This window comes from Oryza sativa, chromosome 4, assembly GCF_034140825.1.
Source record: "Oryza sativa Japonica Group chromosome 4, ASM3414082v1".
Taxonomy (NCBI): domain Eukaryota; kingdom Viridiplantae; phylum Streptophyta; class Magnoliopsida; order Poales; family Poaceae; genus Oryza; species Oryza sativa.
Genome location: NC_089038.1, coordinates 35,811,132 through 35,830,378, shown reverse-complemented (window position 1 = coordinate 35,830,378; position 19,247 = coordinate 35,811,132). Strand labels below are relative to the sequence as shown.

At 45.8% G+C, this 19,247-nt stretch overlaps 1 protein-coding gene and 1 long non-coding RNA gene across 2 annotated transcripts; one reads left to right on the top strand and one right to left on the bottom strand.

Moving 5' to 3' along the window:
• Window positions 1-5,773: 5,773 nt before the first annotated feature.
• Window positions 5,774-6,241, top strand: LOC136356077 (uncharacterized). Its single transcript, XR_010740722.1, has 3 exons — window positions 5,774-5,862; window positions 5,953-6,018; window positions 6,109-6,241. It is a non-coding gene; the product is annotated as an uncharacterized lncRNA (long non-coding RNA).
• A 3,476-nt stretch (window positions 6,242-9,717) lies between these two features.
• On the bottom strand, window positions 9,718-12,602 carry LOC4337494 (uncharacterized). The gene is made up of 2 exons (XM_015778794.3): window positions 11,460-12,602; window positions 9,718-10,597 (listed from the first exon to the last, which is right to left on the bottom strand). The coding sequence occupies exons 1-2, from the start codon at window positions 12,271-12,273 to the stop codon at window positions 9,978-9,980; spliced, it is 1,434 nt and encodes a 477-aa protein (XP_015634280.1). The 5' UTR covers window positions 12,274-12,602; the 3' UTR covers window positions 9,718-9,977.
• Between the last annotated feature and the right edge of the window lie 6,645 nt (window positions 12,603-19,247).

Here is a 19,247-nt window from a genome sequence, read left to right as displayed (position 1 = left end):
GACGGCCGTCAACGAAATTTGCAGGCGGTCCCCTTGCCGCCCTCCGCTAGGGCGATTTTATACTGTGCGGGGGGCCGCCTGCAAATGGGCGGCGAGGGGGGCATGGAATTTTGCAGGCGGCCCCCTTGCCACCCTCCGCTAGGGCGATTTTGTACTGTGGGGGGGGCCGCCTGCAAATGGGCGGCGATGGGGCATGGAATTTTGCAGGCGGCCCCCTTGCCGCCCTGGGGGAGGGCGATTTTTGCCTCCCCCCTATAAAGCCCAGCCCCTCCTCTGTGAAATTTCATTATATTCACTAAAAATCCAAAAAAAACGAAAGAGAGAGAGGGGAGGGCAGCAGAAGGGGAGCGGCGAAGCCCTGCTGGTTCGCTCAATTCATCACATGTATGCTCCCATACATCTTTTGCATTTGTACTAATATGTTATGTTTGAGTATATATGTTGCGTTTTAGTTTTAGTTCCATATATTTTAGCACATCTGTAGCACACAGCACATATGTGTAGATCCAGAGCATAGAATATAATAGTATGAATTGAGACATAGACAGTAGTGTTAATTGTAAGATGTAGTTTAGTTTGATCTGGAGAATGTAACGTAATTTTAGAAATTTAGAGAACAATGTTGTAGAGAATGTAACTTAGGGCGTAGCACAGAAATGCGAGGTTAACGCAGTTATTGTTTTCATCAGGCACAATGTCAAGTAAGGTCACATTTCAGATAGTTCACGGTGAAGGAAATATTAGATTTGGTCCAGATGGTGTTGATCTGTCAGATTTTGTAATGACATCTAAGGGCATCGATAGGCCTGCGGAGAGAACATTTCAGTCAATTTATAGTTCGTTGTTGAGAGGATTTAGAATAGACCAAGAAGTCTACACAATGTCAGTGTCAGTTGTAGTGAGTCGTGCAACAGAAGGTTATTTTTGGGAACTAATGCCGATGGACAGCACTGATGCTTAGAGACGGTATGTGGAAATGGCTTTTGAACGGTCATGGCCCCTCGTTATATTTGTGTCGGTACAAGAGAAAGATATAAATGTTTCAATGCAAACCGAAGATGTAGAGGGTCCTATCAATGCAGGGGATGCTGTTGGACCATCGATGCAAAATGAGGAAAATCAACCAAGGGAGGAGCAGGCTATGGGCATGGCGGATGAGGGGGAGAGAGTCGGTATAATTGTTGATGAAATGGAGAGGGAAGATTCGGATAATGAGGAAGCGGACGACGACGCATCATCCGATGAGGAAGGTGATGTAATGGCCACTGATTGGGCAAATGAGGACTTCTCTGGACTTGTTATATCAGAGGGTGATCATGTACCCTGGGAGTATAAGGAGAACGAGGTAATTGAGGGTGCAAGGTATGCTCATAAGGATGAGATGAAGGAGGCGGTGAAGCATTGGGCAGTTTCCTTGCAGAGAGAGTTTAGGGTGGTCAAGTCAACAAATTATGTGTATGAAGTGAGGTGCATGAAGGAAGATTGTCCGTGGCGTGTCCATGCATATAAGGGTAAATGGAATGATTATTGGAAAGTTAGCATTGTGACCGAGCACAAGTGCTACTTACAAGGGGTGGAGAAGTATCACCGAAACATCACTTCAGCTTTTGTGGCAAGTGAGATGTACAGCAGTGTTGTTGGTAACATTGGCTTTGAACCAAAATCAATTATTAGGCACATCGAGAACAAATTCAAGTACACCATAAGCTATGCAAAGGCCTGGAGAGCCAAACAAAAGATCATTGAGATGAGGTATGGCACATTTGAAGCTTCTTATGATAATTTGCCTCGTTTGTTAGCCACCATTGCCCAGAGGAATAATAATACGTATTATGACCTACATACATTTACATCGGTTGATGATCGAACAAAGAGTGTGCTGCAAAGAGCCTTTTTCTCATTGGGTGCTTGCATCAATGCTTTTGTGCATTGTCGACCTGTTCTATGCATAGATGGAACTTTTATGACAGGTAAATACCGAGGTCAGATATTGACAGCAATTGGGTGTTATGGGAACAACCAGGTTCTACCTATGGCTTTTGCATTTGTAGAGAGTGAGAACACTGAAAGCTGGTACTGGTTCCTAGAGAGAGTGCACATTGCAGTGGTGCGTATGAGGCCCAACGTTTGCCTTATACATGATCGTCATGCGGGTATGTTGTGGGCTATTGACTACTTGCAGAACGGTTGGGATGAGAAGGGACTTCCAGCTAAGTGGCCTGATGTTCGGAGTCGGTGGTGCATGCGTCACATGGGTGCAAATTTCTACAAGCAATTCAAGAACAAGCATCTTATGGAGCTCTTTAAGAGGTTCTGTGCACAGAACCAAGAGAAGAAATTTAATGAGTTGTGGGACAAGTTGGATGAGTTGACAACGAAGCAAACAGATGAGCAATCTCGCAGACCACTAGTTGAAGGTGACGAGCCTCCCATACCTCTTGGTGCATTACATGATGACCCACCAACAATGAGAAGGAGGTCAGGGTCGTCCATCAGAAATTTCACTCAGTGGATTGAGAATGAGCCTAAGGAGAAGTGGTCTCTATTGTTCGACACCGATGGATCTCGGTATGGCATAATGACAACCAATTTGGCAGAGGTGTACAACTGGGTAATGCGAGGAGTTCGGGTACTTCCATTGGTTGCTATTGTTGAATTCATCCTTCCCGGCACGCAAGCGTACTTTAGGGATCGATACAAGAAAATTGGTCCGTCCATGGCCGATAACAACATAGTGTTTGGCAACGTAGTGACAAAGTACATGGAAGATAAAATCAAAAAGGCACGGAGACATCGAGTTGTTGCTCAAGGCACACAAGTGCATCGGTATGAAATAATGTGTGTTGATAGGAGCAGGCGTGGTATCTATCGCAAGCAAGCCGTGCAGGAATGTGTCTTGAAGGCGGATGGTGGATGTACCTGCAGTTGTATGAAGCCGAAGCTTCATCACCTTCCTTGCTCACACGTTCTTGCTGCTGCCGGTGATTGTGGCATATCTCCCAATGTGTACGTCTCAAATTATTTCAGGAAAGAAGCAATCTTTCATACATGGAGTGAGGAGATATATGGGTTCGGGATCTCAGGATCTTACACAACGCTGAGTGCCCAAGTTTTTTATATTCCAGATCCATCTAAGTTAAGGGTGAAAAAGGGTCGACGCCAAACTAGACGCATCAGAAATGATATGGATGAGTCAGAAGCAGGTGGGAGGACTTTACGCTGCAGCAAGTGTGATCTGCGCGGCCATACTTACAAGAAATGCCCGAAGAATGCAGAAGTTCCAAGCGGCGCAGATGCTAGTCCATCTGGACAGGCAAGTGATGGTAGGCGACCACCTGGTGAAGGAACAACAAGCAGGCGCGCAAGGCCAAGGCGTCGTCGCGCAGCAGGCGATTCCATGGTGTAACAATGCTTTCGATTTAGGAAATAAAATGCTGTTGTGATGTAATGAGTGTTCGGACTAAATACTTCTATCGTGTAATTTCAATTCAATGTTGTTGTAATGAGTACCTCCGACTATTGTTGTACTAGTAGTATTGCGAACTATTCGGTGTTGTATCATAATGTTATCGTGATGAGTGTTCGGACTAAACACTTTTGTTTGTTTGTACTCTTGTTTAATATGTGTTAGTAATTCGCTTATCAACATTTATTACTTATGTTGAACTAATTATTTATATGTTTCTGATCAACCTATTTGATGCAGGTATGGCGTACGACATACCGGCGCTGTTGAACCGTGGGATTGACAGGAACCACCGCTCGTTCCTGTCAGCAGTCGAGGGTGCACAGCTCGGCACCTTCCGTCCACGCACGTCGCGCGAGTGGTTGCGTGTCGACCCCCGTCACGTTCCTTGGTACGCGTATGTTCACATTTCAACTCAACTTTGCTTTGTGTTGTACTTATGTTTGAAGTTTGCTCTATACAGGTTGCGTGCGGCAGGCCTTCTACCACTTTGTAGGCTTGTTGAGGCGGCGGCGGACGACCGTGACCCAGCGAAGCGGTGGGATGCAGACCGGTCACTCCTTGCCGCTCTTGTAGACCGCTAGAGACCTGAGACGCACACGTTCCACCTTCCATGTGGGGATATGGCTCCGACACTGCAGGACGTGTCGTACCTGCTCGGGCTACCGCTGGCGGGAGCACCAGTTGGTCCCGTGGACGGTGTTTTTGGGTGGAAGGAGGATATCACTGCGCGCTTCGAGCAGGTGATGCGCCTTCCACACCTAGGACCGGCCAACACCCTTCCTCCGTACTCTACAGTCGGGCCTAGCAAGGCTTGGTTGCTCCAGTTCACTGTAAGTAAATAAGTTGTTATTATCATACATGCTTATTTGCGACCGGATGAGTGTTTTGTACTAACATTTCATTCTTAATTGTAGGCGGACCTTCTGCACCCTGACGCTGATGATTACTCGGTCCGACGCTCCCTTGAGGCGTACCTGTTGTGGTTTTTCGGGTGGGTGATGTTCACTAGCACCCACGGGCACGCTGTGGACTTCCGGCTGGTCCACTACGCACGGTCCATCGCGGATGCTTAGCCACAGGACGTGCCGCAGTGGAGCTGGGGTTCTGCCGTGCTAGCAGCCACGTACCGTGCCCTCTGTGAGGCGTGCACGAAGACTGACGCGGGAGCGATCATCGCTGGCTGCCCTATGTTGCTTCAGCTTTGGGCAGCCGAGAGGTTTGCCATAGGTCGACCAGTGGTGGACAGCGCACCCTACGGGGTTGGTCGCAGCGCGCAGTGGCCAGAGGACGGTCCCACGATGGGGACTTACTGGTGTCGACGTGGGGTTAGTGCAACTTCGCTGCGTTATAAGTTTATCAGTCGTCTTCTTTTTTTTTGTTCACATAACATGTCTAATTCCGATCATGTTTATTGCAGCGTCGTTACGCTCACGTCCAGGTGAGACGTGGTTACCCGGACTTCGTGTTCGAGTTTGACCGTCTCCAGCCGAGCGACGTCATCTGGGAGCCGTACACAGAAGAGGCCGTCGCTGCGAGAGCACCGCTAGGACTTTCGTCCTTGTGCACACGCGACCAGGCTTACTGGCTCACCATCCTGCCGATGGTGTTCGACATTTTCGTTGAGCCTCACTGCCCGCAGCGTGTGATGAGACAGTTCGGACTTAGGCAGGTGTTTCCGGGCAACGTGCAGCCGACCGTCCTCCCTGCCGACCACTCGTGAGTTCGGATTGTTCATTTCTAAATTTTTATGATAATTACTTCATCGAGCCATATAATTTACCTCTCTTCACAGGTTGACTCGACGGGGACAGCTAGCAGGCGCACTTTGGGTTCCACGTGTACAGCAGTACGTTGACGACTAGGTGTTAGCTACAGAGGAGGTGATCAACGAGCTCTTCCCACACACGGAGGAGAACTACCGTGACTACCTTCGCTGGTACCTTCCTCGCACTCGTGCGCGTGTGACCTTCACTCCAGACGCCCCAGAGCCGCACGTTGCCGCTGTCACGGACGCGTATCCCACGCACCGTGACCGAGACTACTTCGTGGCAGTACGTCCAATTTGTATTACTTCTTACAATTATTTCATTTATCTTGCATAATATAGGACAACTACTGAATTTTTTATTTCCATCTTGCATAGGCTGATGCCGCACGGGATATCAGTGCCGATATCACCGCAGTCCAAGTGAGGTTGAACAGAGGTTTGCACTTGACTGACGTTGAGCAGAGGGTGACCTTCGACCGGATGCAGGAGAAGATGCGTGCGGTCATGCGCGTCTTCTCCTGTCGCAGCGTCGTGGACGTCGTACCTCCAGCTGGTCCGGTACAACCACGGCCTCGCGCGCCTACCGTCGGAGCAGGACCTCGACCTACGGCACCTGTTTCGCACGGTACTGCTCAGCCCAGAGGTTTCTTAAGTTTTGTTTCTGTTTTTCTACGAAAACATCACCCCGTCGTAACTTGATGTTCCATCCTCGCAGGACCTCGTTTGCCTTCGAGCGCCCCTAGCTTCGGAGCAGTGCGACCTACAGCACCGGTTTCGCACGGTACAGTTCAGCCCAGATATTAGTTCATTTTTATTTCAGCTTTTGCACTAATATGTCACCATGTTTTAATTGCACGTTTCCTCATCGCAGGACCTCGTCTGCCTTCGAGCGCGTTCGCAGGCACGACCGGCGCTTCCGCGAGCTCCGCAGGGGCGTTCGCCACCTCTTCGGGCGCGTTCGCCAGCTCTTCCTCTCACGGAGCGTCGATCCCTCGCCCACACGGTACTTTACTTTTTATTACTACTGTTAAATACTTGTACGAAACTGATGGTCCTTGTCCAGCAGGATTTGCAGCCGGGATCTTCGGTACTGGGGCCTCTTCGTCTCACGCCGGTAGGACTGGTCCTACTAGCCAGTTCTACGACGACGACTTGCACGGTGCACACCACCACGACGTACTAGGCTCCTCTCAGCTTGGAGGAGCTCCAGAGGCGCACACTCAGGAGCAGCCAGAGGTCACACCTGTACAGGCAGGACGGGTTGGCCGTGCCGTACCCCCGGACCGACTCACGTACTCCCAGGGGCACATTAGGGCGCAGGGTAGGAGGGATAGGGGTAAGAGGCCTCGTCAGTAGTGTTCTACCTCTTCAGTCCTTATGTGACCGTTTCTTTTGGCTTACAAACTTGTAAAGCAGTACTACTTTTGCTATTACTACTGCAGTACTACTTGTGTTTGTCTCGTCTACATAGTTCTTTTCATTCATATGGTGCTAGAACAACTTATGCTCACGACAACACACTTTCGGCGCTTCACGGTAGTGTCAGATCCAGTAGCGCGCACAGTCCACAACAGCACACATGAAAAGCGGCAGCTCGAGTTATCACTATCAACTTTCGGCGCTGCCTGTTGACATAAAGTGAATCACGCCCACGCGTGATCGTCTTGTCACATCTAATGAATAATGTATCTCATTGAGTTCACATATATTGCAGTGAAAACGACGCTATATAATTGACAATCTGAAGGCAACCTCTTCATATCTTCTTTCCCACTAGCACACCACACACGAAAATGGAAGCCTATTCATTGGTAATACGTAATCTAGATTTGAGATTATGTAGAACATTCTTCACTACAATTTTACATTTTGGCAGCAAACCAAATATGATCAAATGCAATTTTACCTTACCAAATATTTGGTAGTGCCAAAACTTGCTTATATTTTGGGACTAACAAAATATTTGTACGGTAACAATCCAAATATACCCTAAAAAATAATAAAATTGTATTTTACCAGTCTTGGAGATTTTAATCTTGTATAGTTTTCAATATAAAAAGATTTGATAGCTATTGATATTTATACAAAAATATAGAGCACAGTATAAAATCGCCCTCCCCCAGGGCGGCAAGGGGGCCGCCTGCAAAATTCCATGCCCCCTCGCCGCCCATTTGCAGGCGCCCCCCCCCCACAGTACAAAATCGCCCTAGCGGAGGGCGGCAAGGGGGCCGCCTGCAAAATTCCATGCCCCCCTCGCCGCCCATTTGCAGGCGGCCCCCCGCACAGTATAAAATCGCCCTAGCGGAGGGCGGCAAGGGGGCCGCCTGCAAATTTCGTTGACGGCTGTCGCCCGAGAGCGAACGGCCGGCTGCCACGTCATTTTCGCCGCCCTCTGGGAGCCCAGAGGGCGGTAGGCGACTACTTCCGTCAATTTTCAAAATGGAAAATTATTTTTGTAAAACTTTTAATAAAAAAAATTATAAATAAAAAAAATTCGAGAAAAGACTAGTGTGTGTGGGCTGGGCTAGTTAGTGTCCGGGACTGCCTAAACCGTTTATTGGGCCTGTAAGGACTACTCCTACTAATTAAAAATAAAGTTCACTTCAAATCCCATATCGTGTTTCAATCGCAATCCCTCGACCACTGACTGAACTAGCAGCAGACACCATTAATCCTTGCCATTGACAGCGGTGTGGGAGGACGGTTGATGCATTGCCTCCACTGCCTAGTAATGGAGGATGCAAGTCCATGAAAAAAAAGGAGATAGATGCGCAGAGGGAAGGGGTGAGGAATGGTAGGAAACCTTGATAGGGTGCATAGAGGGGGTGTTTGGATCCAGGGACTAAACTTTAGTCTCTGTCATATCAGATGAATTTAGAGTATTAAACATGGACTACTTATAAAACTAATTACATAAATGAGAGCTAATTCGCGTGACAAATTTTTTAAGCCTAATTAATCTGTAATTAGCGCATGTTTACTGTCGCATCCCATAGGCTAATCATGGATTAATTAGGCTCAATAGATTCGTCTCGCAAATTAGTCCAGGATTATAGAATGGGTTTTATTAATAGTCTATGTTTAATATTTATAATTAGTGTCTAAACATCTGATGTGATAGGGACTTAAAAGTTTTAGTCCCATTTAAACAGGGTCAGATTCTCCTCTTTAAATCACTCTCCTCACTGTCACACACACAAGTGGAACCCAGGGTTCCCAACCCCTCTCCATCATATTCCGCGTACACGCTTTTCAAACTATTAAATGGTGCGTTTTTTATAACAAGTTTTTATATGAAAGTTGCTTAAAAATCATATTGATCCATTTTTCTTAAAAACAATTAGCTACTACTTAATTAATCGGGCGCTAATGAACTGCTCCGTTTTCCTGCGCCCACTGTTCCGGATGGGAACTGCCAGCAGTGAACACGGTCAGCTGATGTTGGTTTCCACTGAAAATAAAAACAAGAAAAATCATTAGTGCACGATCAATCTAATTTTAATTATTAAGAGTTAAAAATTGTATTTGATATTTTAAAAGTAACTTCTATATAGTATTTTCCACGAAATGTACCGTTTAGCATTTTGAAAAACATGTTAACGGAAACTGAGATAAATTTTGTATATTAATTAGAAAATAACTGGTTTTATTGTTAAAACTCCCTCTGGCTTAAAATAAATTAATTTTTCACGTACTCATCTCACACATACCAATACAAAACTAAAACTAAAAGAATTAGAATACTCCTAATTTATCAAATCCCAATGTAATTAATTTTCTCTTTATCTACAATTAATGTATTTACCCTTAGAAATAAATTTATTCTAAGATAAATGGCGGAAGCTTAAAAATAAAACTTGAAGTATTTTGAGACACCGGGAGCAGACGATAGTGGGTTTCCTCCAGTCCACTCAACTCAACAGCATCTGCACCTGCACGGCTGCACGTACGGTACGGGCGTGTTGGAGTAAAGGAAGGCTGTATGGTTGGCTCGAAACACCACAACTCCCTCCCTTTGCTGCCGTCTCCAAGTTGTAGCCATTTGCTTTATTTGCTCTGCTCTGATCGGCTGCTCCAACAACAAAATTCAACCACTCGACTGTCATGCTTTTTTGGTCCCAAAGAGCATGGGCAAAAATACCATTCTCCTGTGTACAAACAGCACCTGAGCCAAAGCCTTGAGAAGACATACTAGTTTCAGGGCTTGTTTGATTTTGAATGTTGATGACTAACGTTGCCACAACTAGGATTGCTAATGGTATGGCTTACCACATGAAGTGTGACTAACCATCATTGGTCACAAGGAGGGTAGCAAAGCTGGACACCAGATCAAGTGTATGACATGTGGGACAGCCCCTAGTAGTTAACGGACGGGATCATGCATGCCTTGGCAATGAATTTTCATACTGCCACTCGATCAGTCATTAAGCTCATCGATCGAGCCCAAGAATTAACAATAAGCCCACTGCTAGCTCTAGTATGCAATAATGTACTCCTCCTTCAGTAGAAGAAACTAACAAACATCTATCTGATTGTACAAATTGATTGATACGCTGATCACTAGTCAATACCGATCGATCGATCAGATAGTACAATAATCAGACATTAACGATGAATTAATTAATTATAAATGGGATCATCATCATCATCGATCGATCGATTGATTACATGCAATTAACGAAGAGTGAAGGAAATGATGCTAGCTAAGATTATTATTATTGGTTAATGATCACTAATCGATCAGGCCCTGTAGACGACGACAAAGCAAGGGAGAATGGCTGTGGGGTTGAAGACGTCCAGCTCGTCCAGGTTGGAGTACAGCCCCGGCGTCGTCCCGGCCACCGAGTCGTACTCCTCCTCCTCTTCCTCCGCCGCCGCCGCCGCCGCCTCCTCCCTCCTCACCCGGCCGGCGATCACCCGGCACACCAGCATCGCCCGGCGGTCGCCCTCCGACCCGGACGAGACGACGGCGTCGTGGGCGCGGCCGCTGGTGGCCATGGTGCGGATGCCGGCCCCCGGCGCGGGCGGCCTGAAGCCGTGGCGGATGATGGCGCAGGCGGCGCAGGAGAGGTGGTCGCAGAGGTGGGTGGCGCCGTGGAGGCCGAGGTCGCAGGAGAGGGTGGCGCAGTGGAAGCGGAGGAGCTCGTTGCCGTCGGCGGTGCAGCGAGGGTGGCGGTGGGCCATTGCTTTGGCCTTGACGGCGGCGCGGTAGTCGTCGAAGCGGGCGAGGGTGCGGGCGGCGTTGTGGACCTTGAGGATGCGGTCGATGGCGCACACGGGGCTCTGCTTCTTCAGCCAGCTCGACTGGAATATTATCGATATTATGTTCCTGCTCGTGTCCTCCGCCCCCAGCTCCGACACTGCAGTGCACGCATTCCATTCATTCATTCATTTTTCACATTATAGTGAATTATTTTGTTGCAGCAGCAGCTAAATTAAGCCTAACCTAATTATACATTTTGCTCATCATGCATGCACACTCCAACAACAATATACTGCTAGTGGTAGTGGCTAGTGCATTCTTCATTCATTCTGTTCTGGTCAAAATGAATGTACTAGTAGCAGTGTCCTTGTACAGTACTACTACGAGTATATGGGTGGCTACTTTGCACTTGAGATTTGACAGCCTGAAACTAGTATATGTGATGATGGTGTGGTGTGTGCCATGATGAAAGGAACCATGCAATCAATCTTCTCCACCCGCCTGAGCCTGTACTACACTCAAGTTAATATGCTGTCTATAGCTACAGAGATGATTGAGAGCGTGAAAAGCAGCTCCTAGTACAAGGAATAAAGCTCCATCTCACTTTCAGCACCGACCAACATTACAATTAACCTCATTCAATCTGACCGCCCAGTACAACAGGGCCACCACAGCTACTTTTATAGCTAAGCACGAGTAATTTTCAAGGATATATACTCGCTCATCTCATCACGATATCTCATGATGTGATGATGGTCAGGAAATAAGACTGTACATACATATTGTAATGTATACCACCAACTTACCAAGTGTGGAGTATTACTCTAGTACAGATAACATAAAGAATGCAGCTTAGTAGTCTAATTAGCTATGCCAAAAAAAAAAACAGGGAGCTGATGGAGGGAGAAAATTAATTAATTGAAGAAGGGAACGATCGAACAATATGCAACTACGCAAGCAAATTAGCTGGTAATTAGTAAGATTAATGATACTTCAGTAATTGAAGTGGAGATAATAACCTGCATGCCTGATGGACTGGTGGAGGTGGAGGGAGTCGGGCCTGACGAAGATCTCGCCGCAGTCGGGGCAGGAGCAGATGGTGGCCCTCATGGAGGAGCTGTCCCGGAAGACGCCGCTGATGGGATCCACCACCATGTGGCACTCGTAGCACCCCGACAGCCGCCTCAGGCTCAACTGCTGCATCCCCCGGAACGACCCCCCACCACCCGCCGTCGACGAACACGACGACGCCGATATCGACGCCGACGACTGCAAGCTGCTGCTCGCCTCCTGCTGCTGCTGCTTCACTGACTTCTTCACCGACCGCTCGCTGCTGATGTTGCACGCGCTCACCGAAGCTCTGCGCTTGCAGTACGGCTCGGCGACCGGCGGCTTGTCCTTCACCTTGAGCTCATCCTCCGCCCTGCGCATGTGCTGCTGCATCGGGTTGTCTTGCTTGACCTTGCAGATGGAGGCGGAATTGCAGCCGAGCTTCTTGCCGTCGGCGGCGCGGTGGTGGTGGTGGCCGGCGTGGCTGCTGCTGCTGCTGTTTCTGCACGAGAAGAGGCTCCTGAGAGCTAACCTGTAGGAAGGGCTCTCCGGCTCTGTGCACTGCTGATGACGGCTCTCCACCTTGCAGCACTCGTCTCTGCCGCTGCTTCTACTGCACTTGTAATCCACCTGCTTCTTGTCTTTCTCATCCACCTTCCTGCTTGCTACCACCAGCTTCTTCTTCTTCTTCTTCTTCTTCTTCATGACAGCGGCGTCTGAGCCTGCAGAGCTTGAGGCTGAGGCGGTGACCTTCGTCTCCCGCGCTCTCCCCGGTTCCACCATTGCTATCCTTTTTGCTAGCTCGTGGAGTGAATGATGCTGCTTCTTAGCTTGTTGCTTCCTTATCTAAAGAGGAGGTCTCGGCTCGGCTCTGTTGCTTGCTTTTTGCTAGATGCTCTTGCCATGCATGCTGCTGAAATGTCTTTGGAGGATGCAAAGGAAAAGCTCTCCGAATTAAGATAGATGGAGGTAAATGGCTGCCTGCCTAATTAGTTGGTTTTGTACGTCAGGTTAACTAGAGGAGTATAAGAGTGAGCAGTAATGATGTTTTGGACATGCACACCTCTCTCATGTCAGGGGACTAGCATCAAATCAGATCATGCATATGTTAAAATAATCTTGTTTAAGAACTCCATCCCTCTCATCCGTCTCAAAATATAAAAGATTTTAGATATCAGATTTATATTTTTAAGATGTGTCATATTCCTCTAAAATCTCTTATATTATAGGACAAAGGAATTAGTGAGTACTCCCTCCATCCCAAAATGTATTAATCTATAATGAATTGGTATGCATACTAATACTAAATTTAATAGATCTCTTATCCAGATTTACATTAGTAGAATAAGTTTCATCCAGATTATTATATTTTAGGATAGAGGTAGTATATTTTATCTACCTATCTGCAGTTGGAACAACACTAGGAGACGGATTTTTATCCCTTGAGGAGGTATCTCCTTTATTTCTCGCATGTCACCTAAATAGATAGAAAAAATTAACATCATATATTAATATGAAATATGTCACTCCACAAATATACGGGACTAAATTCAACTTCTATATGTTGCAATCGAAAGGACAAATTAAAGTGAAAATGGTTAACGTACATCGACAATTATTGTAGAAGTTGAAAGCAGTGATATATTTCATATTATTTTATCTTATTATTTTTAAAATTCTTTTGATGACATGCAAGAAATAAGCGACTATCCACTCCAGGAATGAAAACACTCTCCCCACCTAATAACGTGCTGATACGATATTAGCTGACATTTGTTCGCTATACAGTCAGTGGCTTCTTGTCTCCAAAGCAGCTGCTGTCTCTTTTTCACTCCTTCCTACTTATTGGATAATGATTGGTTACGTTGAGCCATGTTGTTGTTAAGGGCTAACTAGAACATGATGAAAGAACAAAAGCATAGCAAATATTCTTGCGTGCAGAGTAGCTGCGCTCATGCATGTTGTTTGCTCAACTGATCGAATACAGCCTCGATATACGAACCTAGCTCAAGAAGCTGGATCATATTTGATACTACTAGAAATCAAAGGTGGTAGAGTGCTGACAGTTTTAAGTTTGGGATTTATCATTTATGTAGAGAAGATGCTTTTTGTCTCTGCATGCTTGCAAGGGTCAAGTGTGTTAAGTTCTATTGTGTGTTTGTATGTAAGTTGCCGACAAACTGAAGGCGGGTCAAGCAGGCCGATGGTAAAAAAACGACAGGACAGCGACGCCACACCACACGACGACACGGCTTGGACGGGGATCCATCGGAGCAGCATAAACACAGAGACATACGCATATGCTCACGCTTTGGATGTTGCTGGAGCAGAGTACTACTACTCCACTCCATTTGTGCAGTTCAGGTGCAGAGCTAGTGGCCATGGCAGCGGCAGTTGCAGCATGATGTCTATGGATCTGCATGCTGGAAAGAAAAGAAAAAAAAAAGGAGCAACACAAGCCTAGAAAGAGAGAGAGAGAGAGAGAGAGAGAGAGAGAGAGTGATGTTGGTTTTGGTGATTTTCGATTAAAAGGACAGGGCAGCTGGGCAGGGAGGGGGAGAGGGAGCATTGTTGCTGCATTGCAATTGCATTGCATTGCATTGCATTGGGGTCCGTAGAAAGAAAAGGCTGGCTGGCAAGGCATGGCATGGGGGCCTGGGAGATGCCCATGCTGGTGCTGGCTGCAGCAACCGCAAGCTGCCTATAGCAGCAGAAGGGAGGCACTTACTACAGTAACTAGTGTGATTTACTACTCCACTACCACTAGACACTATAGCGGCCGGCACGGCTGCAGATGAGATGAGGCATCAACATCAACCCGGATGCACGGTCCGCCTGTTGGAAAGGAAATAAAGAATAAAGACGACCAAACTTTTTTTAAAAAAAAGAAGAAGCATGAGCTACATGAAGCTAGTAGTAACATACAGTACATATCTGGGACTGAGCTGTGGGTGTGGTTGCTGCATTTCTTCATACAAGAATACAATGCATGCTTCCGTAGTTCCGTTGATACTTTATGCGTCACTCACACGTCTGTGAGCCTCATCGCTCATCGTTTGTCCTATGGCTTATAAGCCAAAACTAAAATTTAAATTTTAAAACTTAATTTTGAATTTAAATTTGATTCTTTTTCAACATAGTTTTTTTTAACTTTAGCTTTTCAATCACTAAGAACATATACATACAAGATTTTTATTCACATATCATTTTTTAATCACTAATAAACCATTATGACTTATAATAAAACTAGACCAACCGATGAAGATCTGTCTTTATATCTCGAGTTAACAGTAGAGTTGGATATAGTGCTTTCTCACAGACACACAAAAAAAGCATACATAGATAAGACGCCGAGGCGGTTACGAGGGTATGGGGGTGTTTACAAAAACAGAAACTGAGTAGTCTCCTAACGGAGGGGAAAAGAAAGATAAGCTAGGCTATGTGCCTAATAGTCCCTCGAAGGATTGGCAATCGCCTCCACCCATCCACCAATTACCTTCCTTCTTGTACGATCTGTGTCACCACCATCGGCACATGTGACAGAACTCCGCGGGCATTCCTTTCCTTCTACAAGTGGCAGGTAATCAGAATGACAATGGAGTCGAAACCCTTCCTATCATGCTTGTGCAGGAGACGCTGCGAGGTTTGCCAGCAATCTTGGATCATTGCGTGGTGGTTTGGCGAGAGATTAGCGAGTCCGATCAAGGATAGCAGGTTGCACCATCACTTGTTCAACGAAGACGCGGTGGACGATAATATGGTTCACGCTCAGAAGGGGCACATGGAGTGGCTGTCCATTCTCTTGTCGAGCAATCGATCGATTGGCCTCGTTGCAGCGCCAACCAAAGAAAAATCTTTCATTTGGTCAGCCTGCTGCTGCATCAAAAGGTTTTTGGCATAGGAGAATGAATGGAGCTAGGCCAAGGAAGAAGGTTTAATTTGTAGGTCGACTGATCGAGCTGAATATATATGCACCGCCGGTCCAGCGCCAAGCGAACTCATCTTAATTCGGTGTTGTGAACTCGATCCAATATCCGCGGGAATTGCGCGATCGGACTCGATAGTGAGCGCACCGGTGATGTCCTGAATAATCTACGTTGATGGCTGAACCGGCCGGGCTCCAGGGACACCATGCATGCATTTAACCAGTACACAAGAAAGAGGAAGTGCGAAGACGAATATAATCACGATCTAGTACTCCCGCCAGCACGGGCTGAAACCGATCGAGATGATCCAGCACATCCAAGATCATCGAGAAAGGGATAACCAACCGTGTCAAACGCCTTGGCATGCAATTAATATCCGACTTGAGGCGTAGTCGCAACTGCCAACGGCAGTGGACACCTGCATGCATATAGCTAGCGAAAGTACTCCCTTGATGAAGACGCTGTGGTTGGCCGCCACGATCACGTCGAGCCTCGGATTGCATATAGTATTACTCCTAGGCCTAGCCGGGATTTTCACTTCACTTGCTTCATGCATGCATGGGCTTTATGCTTCTCCTTTTTCTTTGTTCTCCTTGCATTGGGGAAGTTTCCCTCTACTGTGCCTCACTGTTCCCAATTCCTGCCTTTCACTTCCCATCCCAATATTCCCAATATATATATTCCATAGGTAGCCTACCTAGCTAGCTTGCATCAGAGGCTCTTCTTCCTCAGCCCTTTGAGATGAGAAAGGGATAAAAACAAACGGCATACAAGCATGCATCCACCTTACTGATAATTGTTTACTAATTAACCCGCTCGATGTAGACTTCAGTGTTGTTGGCATCGAACGCATAATTATATATATGGCCAGGGAGCACGTACGAGAGATGCTGCCTGCCTCTCCTCTGCTGCTCTTAAAAGAAACAAAAGCATAACTCGATTAACCAACAATGCTATATACTTGTACTCCATAATTAAGCTTTTTTCAGGTTCAATCATGCATGCATGTCGCCATGCATCCTCAAACTAATTAACCGATTTCAAGAATATATATATCCTTCCCTCCAGCCGAGACGGACGTACGCTAGCTAACATGCATCACCACGCAATCAGTGCATCCGAATCAGCTAATCTTAACCCTTGTCGTCATTAGCTAGTCAACAAGGATGAACAGAGACAACCATCTCAGTGCAATGATAATAGGCAGCTCGTGTTCGTAAAGGAGTACTCTCTCCGTCCAAAAAAAATCTAATTCTAGATTTGTATCTAGACATAATGGATTAGGTTTTTTTAGGACGGAGGAAGTAATAACTAGTACTCTTTATCTGGAGTACTACTCCTATTGTAAACTCTGAAGTTCAAGACGACGAGCGAGAGTGACGCGCGGAGATGGAGAAATAATTCCAGTCCAGTCCATGCATCTCGATCCCCATCATCACTCCATGTGGGGCTGGTCATGATCATATATGGCTTAGGCAAACAGATTTCAACTTTTTTCTTTAAACTTCTAACTTTTTCGTCACATTAAACTTTTCTACACACACAAACCTCCAACTTTTTCGTCACGTCGTTTCAATTTCTTCAAACTTCTAATTTTAGCGTGAAACTAAACACAGCCTAAGCTAGCATGGATGGGAAAAGAAAGATGCAATGCACTCGAATATAAACGCAATGCATGTGGCATGTTCTCATGCTCTAGCTGCCATGCCATGTTCTATCGATGCTAGCTAGCTCCGGCCTCAGCTCCTTGCTCGATCTGGTCTCTTGTTTGATAGTACTACTCACTACTCACTATGCTTGTACCTGGTCAAGTGTGTTTGAGGCTTTGAGCTAGGCGTATCTGTCCTCAGGATCTCCTACTGAGACCTGAGGTCATGAACCTGCTTTTGCTGAGCTAACGTATACTCCCTCCATTTCAAAATATTTGACACTGTTAACTTTTTAGCACATATTTTAACATTCGTCTTATTAAAAGAATTTGTGAAATATGTAAAACTATATGTGTACATGAAAGTATATTTAACAATGAATCAAATGATATGAAAAAAATAAATAATTACTTAATTTTTTTAATAAGACGAATAGTCAAACACGTACTAAAAAGTTAACGGTGTCAAACATTTTGAAATAGAGGGAGTATATCCTTTCACTGATATCTCACTCTCATCAATAGATCTTGCACCATGAACCCATACTCCATCATTATTATCGTTCTTGCACACGTGAGCTATTTTTGTTGGCACAATTAACTAATGTTCTCTATCAATCTGATTACTATTTTTTTGCCACCTTATCTACTACTACCTCCATCCTATATTAATTGTGGCTTTGAATTTTTGTTTGTAATGTTTGATCATTCGTCTTATTTAAAAAAAATTAGAATTATTTTTTTTGGCTTGCTTTATTATCAAAAATATTTTAAGTATGACTTATCCCTTTTTATATTTACACTAATTTTTCAAATAAAATGAATGGTCAAATAATACAAGCAAAAAGTGAAAGCGAATTTATTATAGGACGGAGGTAGTATAACACATTAACTTGTGCACGAGGATCATAGCAAACACTTACTCCCTCCGTATCAATTTCTGGGATTCAAATTTTACGTACACCATAATATAAGGATTTCTGGGTTGATTCTCACTAATCCCATCATTTCAATGATTCCAAAGCTAATCAAATGTCTAGAAAGGAAATCTTACCAATTTAAAATACAAAAAATAACAACTATAGTGACTAAAAGGGGATCTTTTGAGCTAACCTCATTATTTACTAAACAACCTGAAAATCCATATATTTTGTAACAAAGGGAGTAAAAATCTAAAAATCCATATATTTTGGACTGTCGGATCCGTGCCAAGATTCGTATAGGCCTCCTTTTCCTCTAGCTTCGGTGAGACGGCGACAACCCCGATCAGTAAGGGTTTTGGGTTGTGGTCAGGGTGGGTAGGGGGAGGGAGGTTTCCCTGAGGTTTAGAGGAAAGGCAGTGGGCGGTGGACTCAGGTGAGTGGCGAGTCGGTGGTGGTGCCGCTGGAGTTGCAAGGATGGGGATGGTGAAGCCGCCAAGGCTTCCAACTCTCTAATGCTCTCTTCTCTTCTCTTCTTCCTCCTCTATGTGTTTGTGTGTGTCAATGGTGGAGAGGGTGCCCAAGTGCAGTTGGTGCTGCTGGTAGGGTCAGCTCATCCGGGCGAGCTGTTGTGTGGTGCGTGGCTGCTCTATACGTCAACCGTGCTAGGACGCCGCCTTCATCACAGGCAACTCGGGAAGCTGTCGTTGTTTATGTTCGGTTAGAGGTAGCTGGAGTTGAAAGAGAAGATGTGGAGAGAGGATCCCAATGCAAATTTTGTCCCGAATTATATTCTAGCGTGTAGCCAGAAGTCAATAGTGTCAATTTATCGAATCCCTTTGCGAAGTGGCATTTAGACAAAGCCCACTTTTTAACACTGGCGTTAATCCAAATTTCTCAAGGAGGGGGAGGGGAAGGAAAATGATAAGATTGATGTGCGCTTGAATCGTAACACAAATCTAGCGGTCCAAAATTCATATGATGTGGGGTGTGATTCACTACTAGAAAAAGCATTTTTTTTCCGACGTGGGGGTCTTTTTTTCGCAGGCGGACATGACCCTTGGAGCCAAACGACCGCCTACAAAAATATAAATCAGGGTGAAGTTTGCTGCGGACCACTTAAACGGCGTCTACAAAAATGATTTTCACAGGCAGACCACTTAAGCGACGCAACGCACCTTATGTGGTCCACCTGCAAAAGCCATACCTACCCAAAAAGAAAATTTTAATCTTCCCTTATCTTCTCCTCCCACCCCTCCCCAC